This window comes from Diaphorina citri, unplaced genomic scaffold (assembly GCF_000475195.1).
Source record: "Diaphorina citri unplaced genomic scaffold, Diaci psyllid genome assembly version 1.1 scaffold196, whole genome shotgun sequence".
Taxonomy (NCBI): Eukaryota; Metazoa; Arthropoda; class Insecta; order Hemiptera; family Psyllidae; genus Diaphorina; species Diaphorina citri.
Window position 1 is genome coordinate 33584 of NW_007377633.1, and position 20451 is coordinate 54034.

The 20451-nt window shown below is 35.6% G+C and overlaps 2 protein-coding genes across 2 annotated transcripts; both read left to right on the forward strand.

Moving 5' to 3' along the window:
* The first annotated feature begins 14017 nt into the window (after positions 1-14017).
* On the forward strand, positions 14018-17067 carry LOC113466003. The gene is made up of 2 exons (XM_026821043.1): positions 14018-15493; positions 16906-17067. The coding sequence occupies exon 1, from the start codon at positions 14047-14049 to the stop codon at positions 14674-14676; it is 630 nt and encodes a 209-aa protein (XP_026676844.1). The 5' UTR covers positions 14018-14046; the 3' UTR covers positions 14677-15493; positions 16906-17067.
* On the forward strand, positions 14844-17399 carry LOC103505807. Its single transcript, XM_008470171.3, has 2 exons — positions 14844-15506; positions 16919-17399. The coding sequence occupies exon 1, from the start codon at positions 14875-14877 to the stop codon at positions 15502-15504; it is 630 nt and encodes a 209-aa protein (XP_008468393.2). The 5' UTR covers positions 14844-14874; the 3' UTR covers positions 15505-15506; positions 16919-17399.
* The last annotated feature ends 3052 nt before the right edge of the window (positions 17400-20451 follow it).

Consider the following 20451-nt stretch of genomic DNA (forward strand, 5'->3'; position numbering starts at 1 on the left):
TAGCAAAAAAAAGAAGAAGAAGAATGAGAAGGAAGAGAAAAAACAGAAGGGATAAAAGAAAACAAGCTGGGCCCGTCCCTCCGGGAATTTTTAAGCCCGTAGTTTATTCGATCGTGATTAGAGAAAATCATAAACAAAAGTTCAGTATTTTTATTTCCCTTTTTTTCGTTTAGAATTTACTTAATTATAGGTAACCTTTCATTTTGTATAACGATGTAATGAAGACGAATAAAATTTAAAAATTGCTGAATGAAAATCATAATATCTCTGTACACCCAATTACCTTTAGACCTGAAATTTTGAGATATTGGCACGTGACTTGAAATCGAAAACGAACTCATTGTTTTCATCTCATTCAAGTTTTCAATGTTATTTTACTCTACGGGTGGGTAATTCTAAATAATTTATAATACATTGGTATTTAGATATCTAAATCTGTAGTTTCATGAGTAATTACATGAATTTGTCTAATCTCTAAAGATGTCCATGCTTTGAAAATAGAAATATATTATACCTACCAAACACCATAAATAATAAAATGCGAGAAAATACACCTACATCAAAATGCAATGACCTGGTCATTAGTTCACTATTATTTATTTCTTTCTATTAGAATAGATTATTTCCTGTAGTTCCAGGTTCAAATGAGAAGGAAAGGTAGCTGCCTGAGCAGTATCAGTCGTTCGAAAACAATAGGTACTCGCAGTTAGGTGTTACTGTAGGTAGAGGAAAACATTTCATATTGTACCTTCTTCTTCCTTCCCAATGTTCTATTTTTGGATAAAATATTTCGGTAAGTAGGTCTCCAACAATCCAACCCCCTCATTAAAATAAATAAAAATGGAAAACTCCGAGTTTTCACATGGAGGGTTTCAGAAGACTCCATACTCGCAGGACACAATATTGCTTTTTTGCGTAGGTACCTACTTAGTGCTATTTTACACTTTTCTTCTTAAACAAGCTATTCCACCCCTCTCTTTGACTCCCTGCTCTCTCTCTCTCTCTCTCTTTGTCTTTTTTTCTTTCTCTTACACATTCTCCATATTACTCTCTTTTTCAAACCTCTACCCTCTACAACCAGTGGTTAGTACAACTAGGGTTTCAGTAAGAAGCTACAGGGGCACTAAGTTCGACTTTCAAATGAAGGTAGCTACTTATCGAAAGAATGAATGAAAAGTTAGATCCTGAATTGAAGTACGAATTTCCAAAGGATACCTACTTATATCTCTGGACGAATAATGAAAAAATAATTGCGATAAACGCCGACAAAAGTTTGTGCTGAAAAAAAGAAAACTTTTTTTTATATTTTTAGCTTGCTGCGTCCTTGTCTCTATTATGAAATTCGAGGTATTTTCAGACTTCTCTGGAATTACTGAAGAATATTTTTCATTTTTTTTTTTTTACTTTCTATTTTAAATGCAGTATTTAGGGTACCTACCTACTGAATATTTATATTTTATCTACTTTAATATTTCCCCTTTTTTTACTGCAGTAAATTTGTAAACTGGCCAAATCTAATAATGCAGTAAACTACCACTCCCTAGAGTCCATAAGCCAATTACTATGAAATAATTTGAAACAAAGGTTGGATAAAATTTTGACAATGGAATAATACAAAAAACTCTTCTGGAAATGCAATAGACTTCATTGGTTAACATGCACTTTTTGGTTCACGTCCAGAGATTTTGAGAGTGAATACGAAATATTTTCAAAATGTCCAAATTTTATGTAGGTACTTATTCTTATTCTTTTTTTTTCTCGCTCTCTCTCTCTCTCTCTCTCTCTCTCTCTCTCTCTCTCTCTCTTTTAGGAATAATATTCTTTAAGGAATAATATTGAATTCATTAAAATGAAGAACAGATTAATTCTTTCAATAAAATTGAAAAATTGTTGAGCATACTCTTGTAACTGCTGAGGACAGCTTTGTCCAACTGACCAATTTTGTGCTTAATTTTTCCTCAATACATTCGAGCGAAAATATTTTCTGACAGAGGGACAAAACAGGAAGCCCTGGATTTATGCAGTGGTCTCTGTCATACGTGAGGTTCGAATTCATTCAAATGAAGAATAGATTAATTCTTTCAATAAAATCGAAAAATTGTTGAGCATACTCTTGTAACTGCTGAGGACAGCTTTGTCCAACTGACCAATTTTGAACTTAATTTTTTCCCAATACATTCGAGCGAAAATATTTTCTGACAGAGGGACAAAACAGGAAGCCCTGGATTTATGCAGTGGTCTCTGTCATACGTGAGGTTTTGCTGATATTGGCTCAATCAATATCAATGCATTTCTCTTGTGGTGTATTGTTTTGTTTACAATTCAATTTAACACCAATTTCATGTAGATAATATACTAACTCTTACCATGTGAATGCATTAGAGATTAGAGTCCAATAATTCCACTCAAAACTAAATTTACTGTTTAGTTCTGCCCAACAATACAAATGCCTAAAGGTTTTTTAAGATACTTAAATATAAATTTATAATCCGGTTTATAAATAGAAAATAAAAATAGAGCATAAAAACACAAATAAAATTAAAATGATAATAATAGAGCGAAAGTGATTTTCATCCTTCCAAATATTTACACCTATAGGGTAAGTGTACCATTTATTCGCCCACCTAAAAAACGTACCATTTATTGGCCCACCTGCCCACATTTATTTTTATCCTTCCAAATATTTACACGAGAAGTAAATATAGTAAACTTGAGTGGGCTGTATTGAACTTTTTAGACTGTTAAATAGAACATCGTCGGTACTGAAACTGAATGTTGAAAAAGTACAAAGAGGAAATGATTCAGATATATACCTGTTATTAGGTACCTACCTAGAACTTTTGTAGAGGAAGTTTTGTTGAAAAAGTACAAAGAGGAAATGATTCAGATATATACCTGTTATTAGGTACCTACCTAGAACTTTTGTAGAGGAAGTTTTTTTCTCTGTGTTTACGGAGTACCTAGGTACAGTGAGTAAAAGTATTATTAATATTTTAATTAAAAGTGAAAATTCCTTCTTTTTTTTCATATGTGTTTACGGAGTACCTAGGTACAGTGAGTAAAAGTATTATTAATATTTTAATTAAAAGTGAAAATTCCTTCTTTTTTTTCATATCGGAGATATCAGTGAGCAAATAAATAGAGATCTTGGGAGGAAAAAAAGAAAGCTTCGAAGTTTGGCGCAAAAGGAAGTGAAGTTAATGAACAGAAATGTTAACAAAAATTTTTACCAAAAGTAAAAAAAAATATATTATAAAAATAATAATAGGAAGAAGAAAAGAGAGAGAGTAGTTATTTTGGGAGAAGGAAATGGAATTTTATCATAGACTCTTTGACAATAGGTAATTCTGAACGAATTTTCAGGGGATTGAAAGGGGTTATTCCTTTTTGGGTTTCGTAGAGTTTAATTGAAGTTCAGAGAAATAATTTTAGAAATAGGTCACTTCTATCATTAAAGGCAATTAAACAAATAAAATCCCGGAAAGATTAACTAACTGAAAGATTCAAAGATTTATTTTCTCTGGAACCCTCTACAATTCTCGACTAACTTTGCGCGTTGGAAGTAAAATACCTATGACATTAGGTAGCTACCTAATTTGAATAGGGGTTACCATTGGTTGAAAGATGTGTATCTTACTTCAATGTAGTCAGCTCTTCATAGAAAATCTTAATCACAGGTCACATGAATGAAGTAGCATCAGATTTTCCACTCCGATTGAAGCCCATTCAATATTCCTATCTCAATCAATTCCTATTTCTCATACCAACTTGACCAAGTCCAAGAGCATTGAAAAACTCGATGTCATTCAGTAATTTATAGACAGCCAAGACAGCATTTTTTTCGAGGTGTTCAAATGCTGTCTACAAAAGTGTTCAAAGCATTCATAAACACTATAAATAAAAATGGGCACAATAAATTTAATAAATTAAAAGGTTAAAATTAAAATTTTGGAATTCAATCAGAAGAAATCAAGGCTGAAGATTGTTGATACGAAACCAAATTTCCAAGATTGGAGAAAAAACTCTTTTTTTTCAATTTCATAAAAATGAAATGGGAAAAGAATAAACTAAATTGTTTTCGACTTATTAGAAAAAAAAAAATACCAGGGGAAAATTGGAATTCGCCTGTTAATTTCTTAGACGGAAATTCGCCCAAGAAACAAATAATGTCTCACTAAAGTTTCCCTAATCTTTTTTTATAGCGCCTGGAATAGATTTCAAAATCTTTCCATTCCCGTTGTGATCCGTTTTGACTAAACTTAATTTTCAAAAACTTTGAAGAACAAACTTATAGAAAATAAAAAAGGCGTCATAGTTAAATAAATTATAGACTACCCGGAAGTGATAAATATTTTCTCAAGTCCGAGTTTGGGGACGAAAACTTTTGTGTGGAATAATCCATCTTCTTCTGGTTCCTTATGGGCACAGAAAGGAAGTAGTAATTTACAGACAGCCAAGACAGCATTTTTTTCGAGGTGTTCAAATGCTTTCTATAAAAGTGTTCAAAGCATTCATAAACACTATAAATAAAAATGGGCACAATAAATTTAATAAATTAAAAGGTTAAAATTAAAATTTTGGAATTCAATCAGAAGAAATCAAGGCTGAAGATTGTTGATACGAAACCAAATTTCCAAGATTGGAGAAAAAACTCTTTTTTTTTTTCAATTTCATAAAAATGAAATGGGAAAAGAATAAACTAAATTGTTTTCGACTTATTAGAAAAAAAAAAATACCAGGGGAAAATTGGAATTCGCCTGTTAATTTCTTAGACGGAAATTCGCCCAAGAAACAAATAATGTCTCACTAAACAATTTCATAAAAATGAAATGGGAAAAGAATAAACTAAATTGTTTTCGACTTATTAGAAAAAAAAAATACCAGGGGAAAATTGGAATTCGCCTGTTAATTTCTTAGACGGAAATTCGCCCAAGAAACAAATAATGTCTCACTAAAGTTTCCCTAATCTTTTTTATAGCGCCTGGAATAGATTTCAAAATCTTTCCATTCCCGTTGTGATCCGTTTTGACTAAACTTAATTTTCAAAAACTTTGAACTACACTAGAATAGATATTTTAATAATACCAGTAATAATGGGCTTTTCAGTGGAATAATCCCTACTAACATCGGTGGTTGGTTAATTGTTGGCCTTACGAAATAACGTAGGATATATCATGAGGCCAGTAATTGCCTAACCGAAAATGTTGTTAGGGATGTAAATGACCTGATGCAGAACATGGGATTTTGATTTAAACATATCTTTTTATTGCTGTAGTATTGTCCTTTATGTTTAAACTTTGAACGTATATATTCATTTGAGAATTTTATGATTTTGCATATTGATTAAGTTCCAAAGTTAGGACGTAGAGCAGTCATAAAATGAAATATTTAAAAATAAGCTTTTAGTTTTGTCATTCATTAGTTGGCTTTTGTGGGGGGAAAGACAGCTTCCAAACTTTCCCGTCATAAACACTGAGGGCCATGAAAAAGTTCAGAAGTGCAATAGGAAATACATTCGAAGGCTTTATTGTATGTCTTCATTCTAAAAGTTTGAATAACTTTGCACACAAAGATAATTATAAAAGGAATCACTGAGTTATGACGACCGTATGTAGGTATAGTGGTACACTATTGTTAATTACTGGTCGATATCAGAAACTGATAACTTTATTTCTAAAGCTGCATGTGCATAAAAGTCATTAAAACTGTCAGCATGTACAGAACTATCTAGCTCACCCACCCAACCTCATACCAAGGCAAGATGGAAGACGTAACCGACAACTGTTTGACATTGGGCATGAGTCAGCCGAATTTAATAACCAGCTGTATGTATTTGCCATAAGTGGCGAAGACATGATGAGGATTTGAAGAACATAAGAGTTTAGTCTCCCACGCAAGTGATATTAAACGGATTGACTCTGAAGAGAACGTAAGGGATCAGCTTAGGTAGTAATTTCGGGGGGGATTACAGTTTAGTGGATGTGCCAAATACACCGCCTATCAATATGTGGTCTAGACAGTTCGTGTCCAATAATAGAGAACAGTCACCGTGTGTTTATTTACGTCTCCATTGATTCATGTTCGAGTGACAGTGTGGTAACACGTAACAGCGAAGTTCAACACAAATGGCCGAGGCCACAGTCACAGCTTGAACTCAGTTTGAATTTTGGATCAAAGAATTCGATAGGCTATAAATTTTAAAATCAACCAATCAGAGTGCTTAGTCCGAGAGTTTAACTTAAACCAAGTTTAAACTTTGATTGTGCTCACCCGTTATGGTAGTCAGCTCCCATGGCGTAGTGGTCACTGCGCTCGCCTTGCACGCGGGAGACCCGGGTTCGATTCCTGGCGGGTTCAAGAAATTTGCATCATGCAAATGATTGATTCCGTGACTGGCTGTTGCGGGGCCCACTCAGCCTCGTGAGGAAAATGAGTAGCTATGACAAATAAATGCGCATAGCGACCGGTGCCAGCATGGTAGGTAAACATTGGATTTTAGGATTATTGAGATATTGGGAAAATCCTACAATGCTGCAGTGAGCACCAAAGTTGTGACATAATAACACAAAAAAACTGCATTTACATTTTTTTTTTACATTTACATTATTATTATTAATATTATTTTGAACAAACGAAGAAACTGCTGGGAAAAAGGGACTCTAATCCTATGTCAATGAAGTATTCTGAAAAAATCTCCATAAAGTGTTCGAATTCGAATTGTCACTGCTACAACAACAACATCTGGACAATCGCGAGCTGCTAGCTTTTCCAAAAGTTTACTAATTAGCGTCACTTACCCCAAGTACTCAGAACATTCAGGAGCAAAACGACCCACAGGGAATAGGGATGCATACATCCCCTTGAAAACTCTATAGCCCATGATCCCAAGCAAGAGCTCCTTTCAAAACTAGGATCTCTAAACCAACACTTCAATAGAACCCATTAGAAACTAGATTCTTTGTCCCTATTAGTGTTGACAACTGCTGTAGATAGGGCATTTTAGACCCTATTTATACTTGCCATTGGTAGGTAATTTCAGTAAATTGTTTACTGACACGCTAACCGTGAAGGTCACAGGTGGAAAACGCACATTGTTTCATAAAGGATTAATAAATTAAGAGAAAACGCTAATTAGAGGAGAGGCAATGAGTCTATTCTTTTAGGCAAGAAAGTCACAAACATATGTGATGTGTCATAGAGTCATAGTAATAGAGCATATGAGAAAAATAAATCACCTGTCCTAATTATGTACCCATTATAATATTGAAGCATGAACTTTGCACATGCACACTCAGGAGGCATCTAAACTGGAAATTGTGGCACCTTTACATGAGAGAAACAATAATTAAAATTTTATTGATGAGCTGCGCATAGTTTGGATTGTCACAATGACGCAATATACTACTCAGACAGAATTGTTAGATTAATATTAGATTGAAATGATTGAAATTTAATAGGTGATACTGCCATTGAACTTGTAAATCACTAAATTCCACTTATTCCTCCTGATTCTATCAGGATGTAATTTGTCCATTCTTCCTTTCACGGGAAGGGCCTACTACCGCACAGACTACACGAGTCTTAGTAGTGGTTTCATTGCTACGAAAAGAAAATTAAGCTATGAGACACTCATCTTTTAACAGGGGCTGAAAAACTTGAGCGAATGTCTTAATCAAAGTCCACATCTCTTTCCCCTCTGATTTCAGGCCCTCTCGCGAGCTCCCTCCAAATGTTGTTTAAAATTTTTCGTAAAAATTTTCTTTTTCCTTTAGTTTTTTTTTTTTTTTTTTTATTTTAATTTTTGAATTAAGTTTACTTTGTGCAACAATAAAGCAAACTTGAGCGGAACTTTGAGATGAATAATGAAAACTAGCTGTCTTAAGGAAAAAGACACCAGACATTTTTTTCCCAGTCACAGAGGTTAACACACTTTGGTTCAAATCCTGGTGGAGTCACAAAATTTCAATTGGTAGAGGATCTTTGTAATAGGTGACGGGGGAAGCTTTTTTATGTTAACTCGCAGAATACTTGAATTTATTATTACACAATTTAACTGAAAGATTTAGTTTCTCTGGAACCATCTACAATTCTCGACTAACTTTGCGCGTTGGAAGTAAAATACCTATGATATTAGGTAGCTACCTAATTTGAATAGGGGTTACCATTGGTTGAAAGATGTGTATCTTACTTCAAAGTAGTCAGCTCTTCATAGAAAATCTTAATCACAGGTCACGTGAATGAAGTAGAATCAGATTTTCCACTCCGATTTAACCAGCCAGCCCATTCAATATTCCTATCTCAATCAATTCCTATTTCTCATACCAACTTGACCAAGTCCAAGAGCATTGAAAAACTCGATGTCATTGGGAATAAAGGAATAAACTTCTCCTTCTCTTCTCCTTGTCTCCTTGCAATAAGTAGGTAGCGTTTAACAGGAAATATTGCCTTCTAGGAACCCTTTGTTTCATTAAGGGTTGATTGAATAGGCGCAGTCTAATAAAGGCAAAACAATACCTATAGATACGTATTACGTACATTTACACTTTCTTATAATATCTAGGCCTTTAAAATTAAACCCCAAGAGCCTACCTTCTCGCGGGCATGAACTTTTTTCTCACAAAATATGAATAACATAATACCTATACCTATGCTCATCGATCAATCATTTTTGTCAAATATTCCAAAGAGTTTCCGGGGGAAATAATTAAAACTCTCCTTTGTTTTTCGAATCAATTTCGGGAGAGAGCAAAGTTTAGTTGTACTTAGCAAGATGGGACTAAAGCTCACAACGAAAATATAGGTAATTAAAAGTGACACTTTGGAGAGGGTAAAAACTTTGGAGTCATTTGCTAAAATGCAATCAAGCTTGAAACTTCTTTCGTCAGAATATAAATTTTAAAATAGTGACGTTTTGTTGTAGGTTCTTACGGAAACTTCAAATGTCATGGGAAGTTAACTGCGCGGCGTATCCACAATGAACTTTTTTTAATTATTAACGAGAGCTTTAGCATTAAAAATCTCATTTAGATACCTACCAGCAGCTACTTGCATATTTTAAATTTTAAACAATAATGGTCAAAGGTTAGGACATAAACCTAGTTCAGTACGTAGCTACCAATACCAACCTATGAACCTATCCTCTCCAGTAATAGGCAATCTTATCAAAAAAGTGTTTATCATGAAGTATCGCTCTCTCAAGGGTACTCCGAGGATGTGTTTGTGTCACTCATGACCACAAATTAAAATATTATAAATAACAATGATCCTCACAATATAACAGGGTTAAAACACCAAAATACGGGAAGGGGGGATATTCTGCTCATTCTAGTATACTCAAGTGTCATAGTGAGCAAAGCTAGTGGTGGGACTTGTTGAGCTCACATCACGTGGTACTGGGTTTGACCCCCTCTCCTAACCACTTCAAGTATTCTGACTAAGCACTAGCTAGTAGCAAGCCCGGTAACAGCAGTCTGATATTAGTCGCGCTACAATTCTCGTCTCGTTGTTTACAATTCCTAGTGATCCAAAACAAATTCTGTTATTTATTTCTTCTCAATTGTTTACTTTTTGTTAACTCCTCATTCACCATCCAGGGGATTGAAAGGAGTTATTCCTTTTTGGGTTTCATAGAGTTTTAATTGAAGTTCAGAGAAATAATTTTAGAAATAGGTCACTTCTATCATTAAAGGCAATTAAACAAATAAAATCCCGGAAAGATTAAATCAGATGAGATTTAACCCTTTATAGACATTGGGGATTTAATCAGTTGCATGAGATAATAGTCTCGTCCGACATTATTGTTTCAAAAGTGGGCTTCCTCTACACGGGTGGACATTGGACGAAAATCCTGTCTCGTGAATTCTCTCATTTCAGGCGTTCTTTTTTCTGCTATAACTACTTAAGTACTTTCGTTAGGGTGAAAATTGAACTTTGTTATTAGTTAGAGGTGCCTCTAATTTTCAAAGAAATGAGAATAAACCCCAATGACCCGACATTATTTGTTCCAAAAGTGGGCTTCCTCTACACGGGTGGACATTGGACGAAAATCCTGTCTCGTAAATTCTCTCATTTCAGGCGTTCTTTTTTCTGCTATAACTACCTAAGTACTTTCGTTAGGGTGAAAATTGAACTTTGTTATTAGTTAGAGGTGCCTCTAATTTTCAAAGAAATGAGAATAAAACCCAATGACTTGGGTGCGTTTGAACCCGCACCCTCCTGTCTAGCACCCAAGAGCCTTGATCACTACCCCACTGTTTCAGATTTTAATTGGTCTTGTCCAAATTTTTAATAATTTGAATGATAACAACTGAACCAATACAACAATTTTGGTAATAATTGGTTTTCTAACTCAAATTTCCTATTCGACTATCCTGCTCATTGTGACTCAAAGGGTTGAAAATTTTCCAGTAATTATGTCTCCATGCCCTCCCGTCTCATACCTTCTCCTCTTTAAAATAAAATTTCTAAAATTGAACAAACACTAAAGAAATCGATGGCACTGCGCCTTTTACGTGCAAAATTGGGAAATATTATGAGAGCTGGCAAGGAAACTAAATGATAATTTATTACTTATTGCAATTACGTGGTCTAGGCTTGTGATTTTCATGTTAGCCCTTTGTGTTCGAGTATCAGAAAAAATCTCTCTTCCAACCGTGTTGTCGATGTCATTGGGCCAGAGATAACACGACTGGTTGGGGCGTTCAGGAGTACCAAATAAGGAATAAATACGAGCAAGTTACCACTGACCCATTTGCTCTATTGGATTCTGCAACTTTCTCCTTATAAGCGCTCAGTGTTAGGATGTAAGCTGGGCTTGAAGTACTTCATTTGAGACTACAGAACCAATATCTATAGTTTATGATTTTATGAATCATCGCATAGGGGATATACTATTTTCAGAAAGGAGGTAGTGCTGTGGGGAAGATATTCTGTGGAAAAATAGTCATTCGCCAAGGGCAGTCGTATTTGTACCTCCAGTTAACTTTTGGGTCGTTTTGTCGGTCCAAAAACTGGGAAATAACTTGTAAGGGGCGAAAATCCTGCGCATACAATGCAAGTAATTTCTAAAAGAACAGAAACATACTCTCGATTGTGGTTTGGCATTCAACCCGAATAAGCACAGCACCCACAACGCACAAAGTAGGAGAAATTTCCTAGTTGATCATAGGCTAATCCTGGTCGGTAAAATCAGCCAATATACCTATAGTTTATGATTTTATGAATCATCGCATAGGGGATATACTATTTTCAGAAAGGAGATAGTGCTGTGGGGAAGATATTCTGTGGAAAAATAGTCATTCGCCAATGGCAGTCGTATTTGTATCTCCAGTTAACTTTTGGGCCGTTTTGTCGGTCCAAAAACTGGGAAATAACTTATGAGGGGCAAAAATCCTGCGCATACAATGCAAGTAATTTCTAAAAGAACAGAAACATATTCTCGATTGTGGTTTGGCATTCATCCCGAATAAGCACAGCACCCACAACGCACAAAGTAGGAGAAATTTCCTAGTTGATCATAGGCTAATCCTGGTCGGTAAAATCAGCCAACTTTCAATACCGATTATTCAACCACACCACTATTTGTTTCAAACATCACGCCAACTTCTGATTCAATCGGTTATCAGACAAAATCAATGCTAAGATATTTTCGTTCGTCAAAATTATTTTTTCGATCATTGTGAATTTCCTTATTTGAACTTACGTAGTAGATACATTTACAACCTTACTGACACCAGGGTGCTCATTGATAAAAATGAATAATGGGTTTTATCTTGAATAAAAATCTGGTGTGAACATCACACGACTTTCCTTATCCTATTGAATGATGCTTATTTGGGTGTTCTTCTACCCAACTTTTACAATATCTCTAACCGTTTAGTCAGTATAGCTGAAAACGCCAAAAAGTGGTCGAAAGACGCCAAAAAGCGGCCAAAATGCCGCCATCTGCAGCACCTATCCTAACCAAAAGTTTCGTGTCGCATCCTTGTCACATTTGACTTTCTTTCGTTCCAGATTTTGTTTAATTTTGTTAATTATTGTTAATTTGAAACTGTTAACAATAACAGGATAGGTAGTTCGGGACTCAGCTAAAGGAAATAACTACTTGGGAACATGTAGTTAGTGTATGTACCTATAGGTAATAATGATAACAACTGAAGTGTTTTACTGTGAACATCACACGACTTTCCTTATCCTATTGAATGATGCTTATTTGGGTGTTATTCTACCCAACTTTTAAAATATCTCTAACCGTTTAGTCAGTATAGCTGAAAACCGCCAAAAAGTGGTCGAAAGACGCCAAATAGCGGCCAAAATGCCGCCATCTGCAGCACCTATCCTAACCAAAAGTTTCGTGTCGCATCCTTGTCACATTTGACTCTTCTATTCGTACTAGCAGTCTAGCACCTCCCTATACGTATTGAGGAACTAATAGCGACTAGCTCAAGACCGGAATAAATGGAGAAGAACTAAACTGCTGCTGCCAACCAATCGCCAGATTGTAACCTAAGAGAGAGACATCATTTCTACTTGTACACATATTATTATACCTATGGAGAACCTGTACCAGAAAGAGTATTGGAATCAGGTCAGATTTTCAAAAGCGACATTTGAGTGGATGATATAATTTTATGGATATAAAATTTTGATGTAAAAAAGAGCAAAACTGTCCTGGAAAGTGAAAAATCAAAATATGTTTGTGGAATGCTCAACTAAGTAAGAGTTTAGGAAGTTACTTCACAACCAACTGTAAATAAACTCACATGAAAGAGTAAACGCTTCGCTCTGCGAAAAATTTCATTAGAGAGAGAGAGAGAGAGAGAAGAGACTGAGGGAAGGGAGAGGAAAAAATGATGTACCCTGTACTTTCTTTCGTTCCAGATTTTGTTTAACTTTGTTAATTATTGTTAATTTGAAACTGTTAACAATAACAGGATAGTTCTTAAGGGACTCAGCTAAAGGAAATAACTACTTGGGAACATGTAGTTAGTGTATGTACCTATAGGTAATAATGATAACAACTGAAGTGTTTTATTTGTCTAGAAGTCAACCATATGAACTGCAATTCCTGTCTCTACAAGAAACTGGATTTAGTGGAAACCTGGATATATTGTCTAGAAGTCAACCATATGAACTGCAATTCCTGTCTCTACAAGAAACTGGATTTAGTGGAAACCTGGATATAAGAGAAAAAAAGGGTGGTGTGGATTCTCTTATATCCAGGTTCGACTGTAATTGTTAAAAGTTAAGTATTCTGATAAATAATTTTGTCAAGAATAAATCTTCTCAGACGTAGTTTTGAAGGTTCATTAGTTTTAGTTTTGCTTTGGGCCTTGAGGGAAATGTTAAGCATCTCAAAGTTTGTATGCGCCATCTCTTCTGTATTATCTAGATATTTTGTTCATTCAATTTTAAAATGCGGAACGGAGCAAATGAGTCTGAAACTTTTTGTTCTTTAGAATCAGATAGGAGTCACGGAATTTCGCCTGGGAAGATAGATAGGAAAGATGAACTATAGGTACTTTCATAGAATTAAACGTAGATTGCTTTGATAAAAAAGACCCTCTTAGAAAGTACAATAATAACTATGTAAATGAGTAGATATGATTCAAAGTACAGTGATCTTTTTGGTAGATATTAATGGCTTCAACAAATTAACGTTAATACAAATATAGTCATAGGTACCAATTTTGATGGTTTGTGTAGAAGTTACCTGATATGGAACTGTTGCTAAAATAGTTAATCTTTTTGGTAGATATTAATGGCTTCAACATATTAACGTTAATACAAATATAGTCATAGGTACCAATTTTGATGGTTTGTGTAGAAGTTACCTGATATGGAACTGTTGCTAAAATAGTTTTGTAATAAGAAAAAATAAATAAAAATACATTGGTGAAACTGCTGTTTTATCGCTTTTACGTGGGCTTCTTTGTGTACTGTAAGGTGATTTTTCTACCTCTGATTCAACTGTTATTGGTATGGTTCTGATAAATAATAGAGCAATTGTCTCAGTGAGAGATAAGCATTGACCGAGTGAGTCACGGAATGGTAATAAAGAGGCACGTCATATATGTGGCATTCCTGTACGAGTGTATGATGACTGTGTCAGGAGTGGACTTTCAGTCTTTCCAGGAAGGGGAGGACGATATGCATTCCCCAGAGAATTCGGACGAGCTTCTCATTACTGAAGGAACAACCTACAACATTCTGCAGGAGAAGACAGGCTTCTACGTCCCTGCTTCCGATGACGAAAACAAGAAAATGTCAAGGGAGATTTTCAGGTGCAAACATCCCAACTGTTTCTGGCAGGGACATGATGCGCTTGATCTGATAGATCATGAAAAAAAATTCCATGCAGCTGCAGAAGCACCTCAACTGTTTGAGAGAGAATCTGTCATGGATGAAGAAACATTCAACTGTAAGCTCTGTAAGGAAACATTCTACCATATTGCAGACTTGGAAGATCATCTTCTAGGACATGAGGAAGAGAAGCAGAGGAATATATTTGGAGCCACGGTACCTAGAACAACTCTACCACCGTATGAAGATATTGACCTTGACATGCTGATAAGAAGTCCATCTGGTAAATACTTATACTGTCCTCTATGTACAAGTAAACTATATCCTATGAACTTTGAGAAACACTATGCTGCTCACTTGAAACGAGGATATTAAAACATCTTGCAACTCAAACAACGGAACTGCAGGCTAATAGAACAAACAAATTAATCAAGCGCGAGACTTTTGTTCTTTCCGTGAGGACCCCACGCTTCATTGAGTTCTTGATTGAAGTCAGTGAGAGAATGAAGAATGTAAAACGCCGGTCACTGTGATAACGGACAAAGTGATAAGAGTTTCCGCTTGTCCGTAGAAATGGTATGGCGTTCTGTTCAAATCCTAGTGTTGTTGTTTACAAAAGTCACATCAGACGTTCAGCCAAGTTTGAGTCAGGTTAGTCCAAATCTAAATCATCAGTACGATTATATGCTCAATGATACAATAGAAAATCAAGACTACTTCCGGTTCACCACAGTGAGTATATTCCAAAGGAAGTATTTTCCTCATGATGATCCTAATCTATTAGCAATGTTGAGGAAACACTTGGAGAATCCTAAAAACCGCAGGAAACCAGTCGCACGTATTGCAAATGCTTTTGAAAAGGACCAAAAAAAGTACAGAGAAATTTTAGAGAAGGATCACGTAAAAGGATTAAATACTAAAATCTGGTCAACGCTGATACCAACGGCTTATAAAAACACCCCGATATGGTTTCTGAAGAAAACGAGTGATAAGACAATCTTCTGTCACTTGTGCCTGTTGTCCTTTCCAGACAAAGTGAGGTTTGACAAACATTATATGAGACACTTTACAAATGACGGGTCTTCCACTAATCTAAAGAAAACTAGGCGACGTACTACTCCCTTCTCTCCGGGTATGAATGTCACCTATAAAACAAGAAGAAGAGCACTGAGGACAAAAACAACTGCAAGAGGTTACAAGTGAACATTTTGAACAGAACAAAAGGTAACAAGGTATAATGCAAGTGTCTGGATGCAATGACGGGATAAGGTTTTGCATAAATCATAGAAATACCGAGGCTTTCATTTCTGCTGGTATTGTTGCTGCTCTTGGTCTTCCCTTAGGTACAAGACCTAAGGGAAGACCAAGATATCGTTATGAAGACACTATCAAGTTTGATGTTGGGAAGAAACAAGGAAACTGGGAAGATATAAAGGCTAACCAAAGGTATAGCAATAGAGTCTGGTGGAGGGGCTTTGTTCATCGACCTGTCCTATAGGATAGAACGATAATGGTTATGTATGTATGTATGTTGCTGCTTTGGTTGTTTTGTTGTTGGTGTTCTTTAGGTTGCTGCACACTGAAGTACGTTGAACGCACCTATATCTGCTGTATGCATAATATATTACGACTAGGATATTCCAGCATTAATGTATTTAGCACAATGACATAGGTGTGTGATTGGATGAAGCGTATGCCACTTGAACTCGATCTAGTCAGTACATAGTTAACAGATCTTTCCCGCGCTTCCTCAGACAAGGATTGGTATGGTATCACCAGAGTTAGCACTCATATGCTTGGAATCCCTAAACCTAAGGTTACAACTAGCATAGTCGGTAACTCAGTGCGGCCTTGTTTGTTGTACTGGTATAAAGCGATATCATTCTGTCCTCGACATGATGTTCAAGTAAGATGCGACGTTATGTGAACCAGGTTTAAATGGAACATCAGGAAAACTGAAGAGCATGATAGGTACAGAAACATTGGTAAGGATAGGTAGAGACTTACTCATGTGTTATCTACTTGGAAAATGAGTTCATAGTATGTTTGGTTTGTTTAGTTTGAAAAATGAAATGAACAATGAACCACCATCACACCTCCTTTTATAGTCTGGACAGCAAGTAAATAGAAAAGGTACCCAATACTTAGATATAAGAGACAGCTAAAGTTACATTGCAAAAAATAAAATAAAATCCTTTTATGTCCTCGTAGGTGGAGAAAATACGAGAATGAATGAATGGAACTACCGATCAAACCGCTCAGCCAATTCAGTCTATAAATTGTCCCAGGAGGCGATTGAGCCTGACAAACCCGTTTCTAAAAATATAATCAACGCTCGATGATTTCACATGCCTCATAATATCATAATCAACGAATAATAATCAATGGAGAAAAAACGTTTATCGTTAATACTATGCACTCACAGTTCCTTGGTCTAATCCAGTGGTTCCCAACCTTTTTTCGCCCGCGTACCCCTTGGGTACCCGGATTTAATCTCACGTACCCCCGCCACCATCATAATGAGTACCACTTTCTTCTCTCCGGGTATGAATGTCACCTATAAAACAAGAAGAAGAGCACTGAGGACAAAAACAACTGCAAGAGGTTACAAGTGAACATTTCATTTCCGTCAGTATTAGAACCCTAGAAAAGCTTGTTGTATTTTTTCCATTGATGATCAAATAATGTACATTATACTCGTGCGTACGCATACCTAGGTAGGTACCTAATTCAGTTGTTTGAAGATAAAATTAATATTTTACCTGCCTTTTCCATTTCTTTAATACCTAATTTGATAATATACCTATCAGCCGTACTTACAAGATACGAAGATTGTGTTCCCTATTCTCCCACGTTGTACTGTCAAAATAGCAAAGAAGCTTTTACCTCTCAAAACCACTGTCATGGCGATTTTTTTTTTATTTATTTTTTTTAGATTTCAAAAGACAAGGTGGGTGTTTTTAGTCTCAACTTTTGAGCTAATTAAAATTTCGAGATGTAGGTTGTATCACCTATAAAAAATTTAAATTTCTACCTACTCTCTTTTCCCTGGAAAAAAATACATTTTTTTGCTGAAATGTTTGTGTACCGGGAAGGGCAACAAATGCTCATTATGGCATTAATTATGAGAGCTAGAAATATTTTTATTTTGATGTAACAATATTTTTTTTCCTACTTTTTCTCCCTGTTCTTTACAAAAATACAAAATATTATTATATATATTAACATATTATTATTGTTATTATATTGTGTGGTGCAAAGTGGTGTGATGTTCACACCAGATTTTCGTTTTAACTTATTTAAAATCGAATAAATTTACTGTATTACCTGTCTATTGAAACATTACCGCTTTCCGTCGATGTCCCATTCCCATCTGTTTTTTTTTTTTGTTTTTTTAGGTACTTATGTAGGGAGACATCTGCCTACTTTTTTACATCAGTGGCCATCATTGAATTATTCATCCTGATAAACTCCATATCTCCACAGGCCAAGGTTGATAGCTCATATTGTACTCATCCGTACATCAGCTAGTTGAAATACCTATGTATCTATGTAGATATCTATGTACAATACATATATAATATTATATAGCCGTGAGTTATGACGTTATGAGTCAGCGGTATTGTGCACGACAAGAATCAAATAAAGGACCTGTACAATACATATATAATATTATATAGCCGTGAGTTATGACGTTATGAGTCAGCGGTATTGTGCACGACAAGAATCAAATAAAGGACTGAGTTGAAGCATCAGAGTAGAAAAGAAAAGTCACTTTGGTGGAACAAAGTTCAAGATTTGAAGTGGTTGATCCCAACCTGAGCTTTGTTCCTTGTTCGGTTAGAAAATAAAAATTAGAACCACGGATTTTTTTTTTTTTGTTTTTTTTGTTTTTTTTTTTTCAAGGATAATTTTACCCTTTCTTACTGCTGAGTCAGACAGAGAGAAAACATAGGTACCGATTCGACCTGTTTTTAGTATGGTGTCCAACTTTGATAAAACAAAATAACAAAACATAAGCAGTCTTACACTTGAACACCCGACAAATCCTGTGTACGACTTGACCCCGATCAACTAATTAGAATCCTAATCAGTTATTCTTTACCTTTAGGCCAAAAGTTATGATTAGACACGTTATGTTATCCTCAAATGTTCTCCAGTCCTAAATAAAATGGGAAAATTCCTTTCCTTAATTGGATCATAAAACAAAGAAAATAACGCGATATAAAAATAGCTCAAAGTAATAAAAGGTATCTCCTTAGTCAAACATCTCTCAATCTGATTCTTTCGGGAAAAGATTGTCCAATTAGCACCTACAATCATACTTTCGAACTTAAGGAGAATACCTATATACTTATCTGATAAAATCTTTATTTATTTTATTTTATTTTTTCAGTAAATTCACTCCTACCTGTATAGGTTTCATTAGTTGTTCTAGGTATTAGACAGATCTCTAATTAAGATTCATTCGACAACTCTTTCTCTGTCAAATTAGGACGGATTTTCCACCAGTCCAGAATACAATTTTGCAATACCTTCAATTCTACTAAACACTTAGTAAACACTGAGACATACAACGTCACGTAAAGGAAATAACAGAAGAGAATTCCCGGATATCCTCGAAAGATTGGCTAACCAGTGACTTCTCAGTACGTCAACGTCGTCTTTCATAATAGAAATTTTGCGAACACTGTACTGAGTGCATACAGAAGCATACATACTGCCCCTCATAACAGTCAAAACATACGCGAGTATGTGCTGCATTGACATTATATCAAAGCATTCAAACAACACAGCACCAAAAACATAGCGCATATTCAGTACTAGCAGAAGCATTGTATTTCACACTCCGAGTGTAGGCACTTCAGTTTTGTCTCATTGCTATTTTGCAGCAAGACCTGCCTATTGTGAACTCAGAACATTACTAAAAGTTAATAAACAGGAACTGAAGATGGAAAAAGATAAAAAGCCTCTGGTATGGAATAAGAGTTATAAAGGAAAGTGGAAAAAAGGAGACTGAAGGACAATGTGGAAAAGCGTATAAATGACAAGGGATAAGGAGAACAGATTACCACTCAGAGAGAGAGAGAGAGAGAGAGACAGACAGACAGAGAGAGAGAGAGGGGGGAGGGAGGAGGAAGGAAAAGAGAAGAGTTGTGGGAAGGCAAAATTAACTCAAAACTGTCCCTTCAAGACATGTACGTGAGAGCACAAGAAGGCCTATTGAAAAGATGAAAGGCGTAGGAGAGATACAGGCTAAGTATTGAAAAAAATCTGGTGTGAACATCACACGACTTTCTATTACATTTGCAGAATACGTAGGTATTTGAAAAGAAATAGAAAGTAAAAATGTAATAAAAGGGAAATTTGTTAACACAAGGGAGTATCGAACCCGCAACTTCTCAACTGTAAGTCGGACAGTTCTAAAAGTTTCACCATTCGATTCGGCGTGAAAAATCCCATAGGAACAACTATTCACTTGCTCATTTGGTAACGGTTCACGAATAAAAGGGAAATTTGTCGACACAGGGAAGTATCGAACCCGCAACTTCTCAACCGTAAGTCAAACAGTACTAAAAGTAGCACCATTCGATTCGGCGTGAAAAATCACATTGATTAGAATATTCACATCCAAATGACCAAATGTTTTCGATGTCTCTTACCGTGTATACGAAATAAGGGTTAAGCAACAATGACTTTGGTTAACATCAGGATGGGTGACTATCCGATTTTTACCAAATTGGTACAGTCGCGTCCTTGGACCGTACCGGGATAGCATACCAAATTTCATCGCTTTAACGACAACCGAGGGAGATTATCCTTTTGCAAGAAAGAAAAATAATTTTTGGATTCACAAAAACCTTTTTTTACTTCCACAATTTTCCCCCAGACGATTGAGGTTAAGCAACATTTTATTATAAATGGGTTAAATATCTTGGATGGGTTGGATTTATCCCCCCAAATTTTTTACCAAATTGGCTTTTTACAAAGTCGCCGGGTCCTCTGGACATACCCGGGGGATACGCCAATACCACAATTTCCATTTCTCTTACGACAAAAACCGTCTTCCCCTTGAGAACTACTTTTTTTGTTCAACAAACTTTCTTTACTTTTTTTTTTCCATTTAAACTGGTTAGTACAACGTACGAA

Excerpts from the sequence above, each read along its gene's own strand:
- LOC113466003 (XM_026821043.1), top strand. The coding sequence starts at position 14,047 with ATGGTAATAAAGAGGCACGTCATATATGTGGCATTCCTGTACGAGTGT.
- LOC103505807 (XM_008470171.3), top strand. The coding sequence starts at position 14,875 with ATGGTATGGCGTTCTGTTCAAATCCTAGTGTTGTTGTTTACAAAAGTC.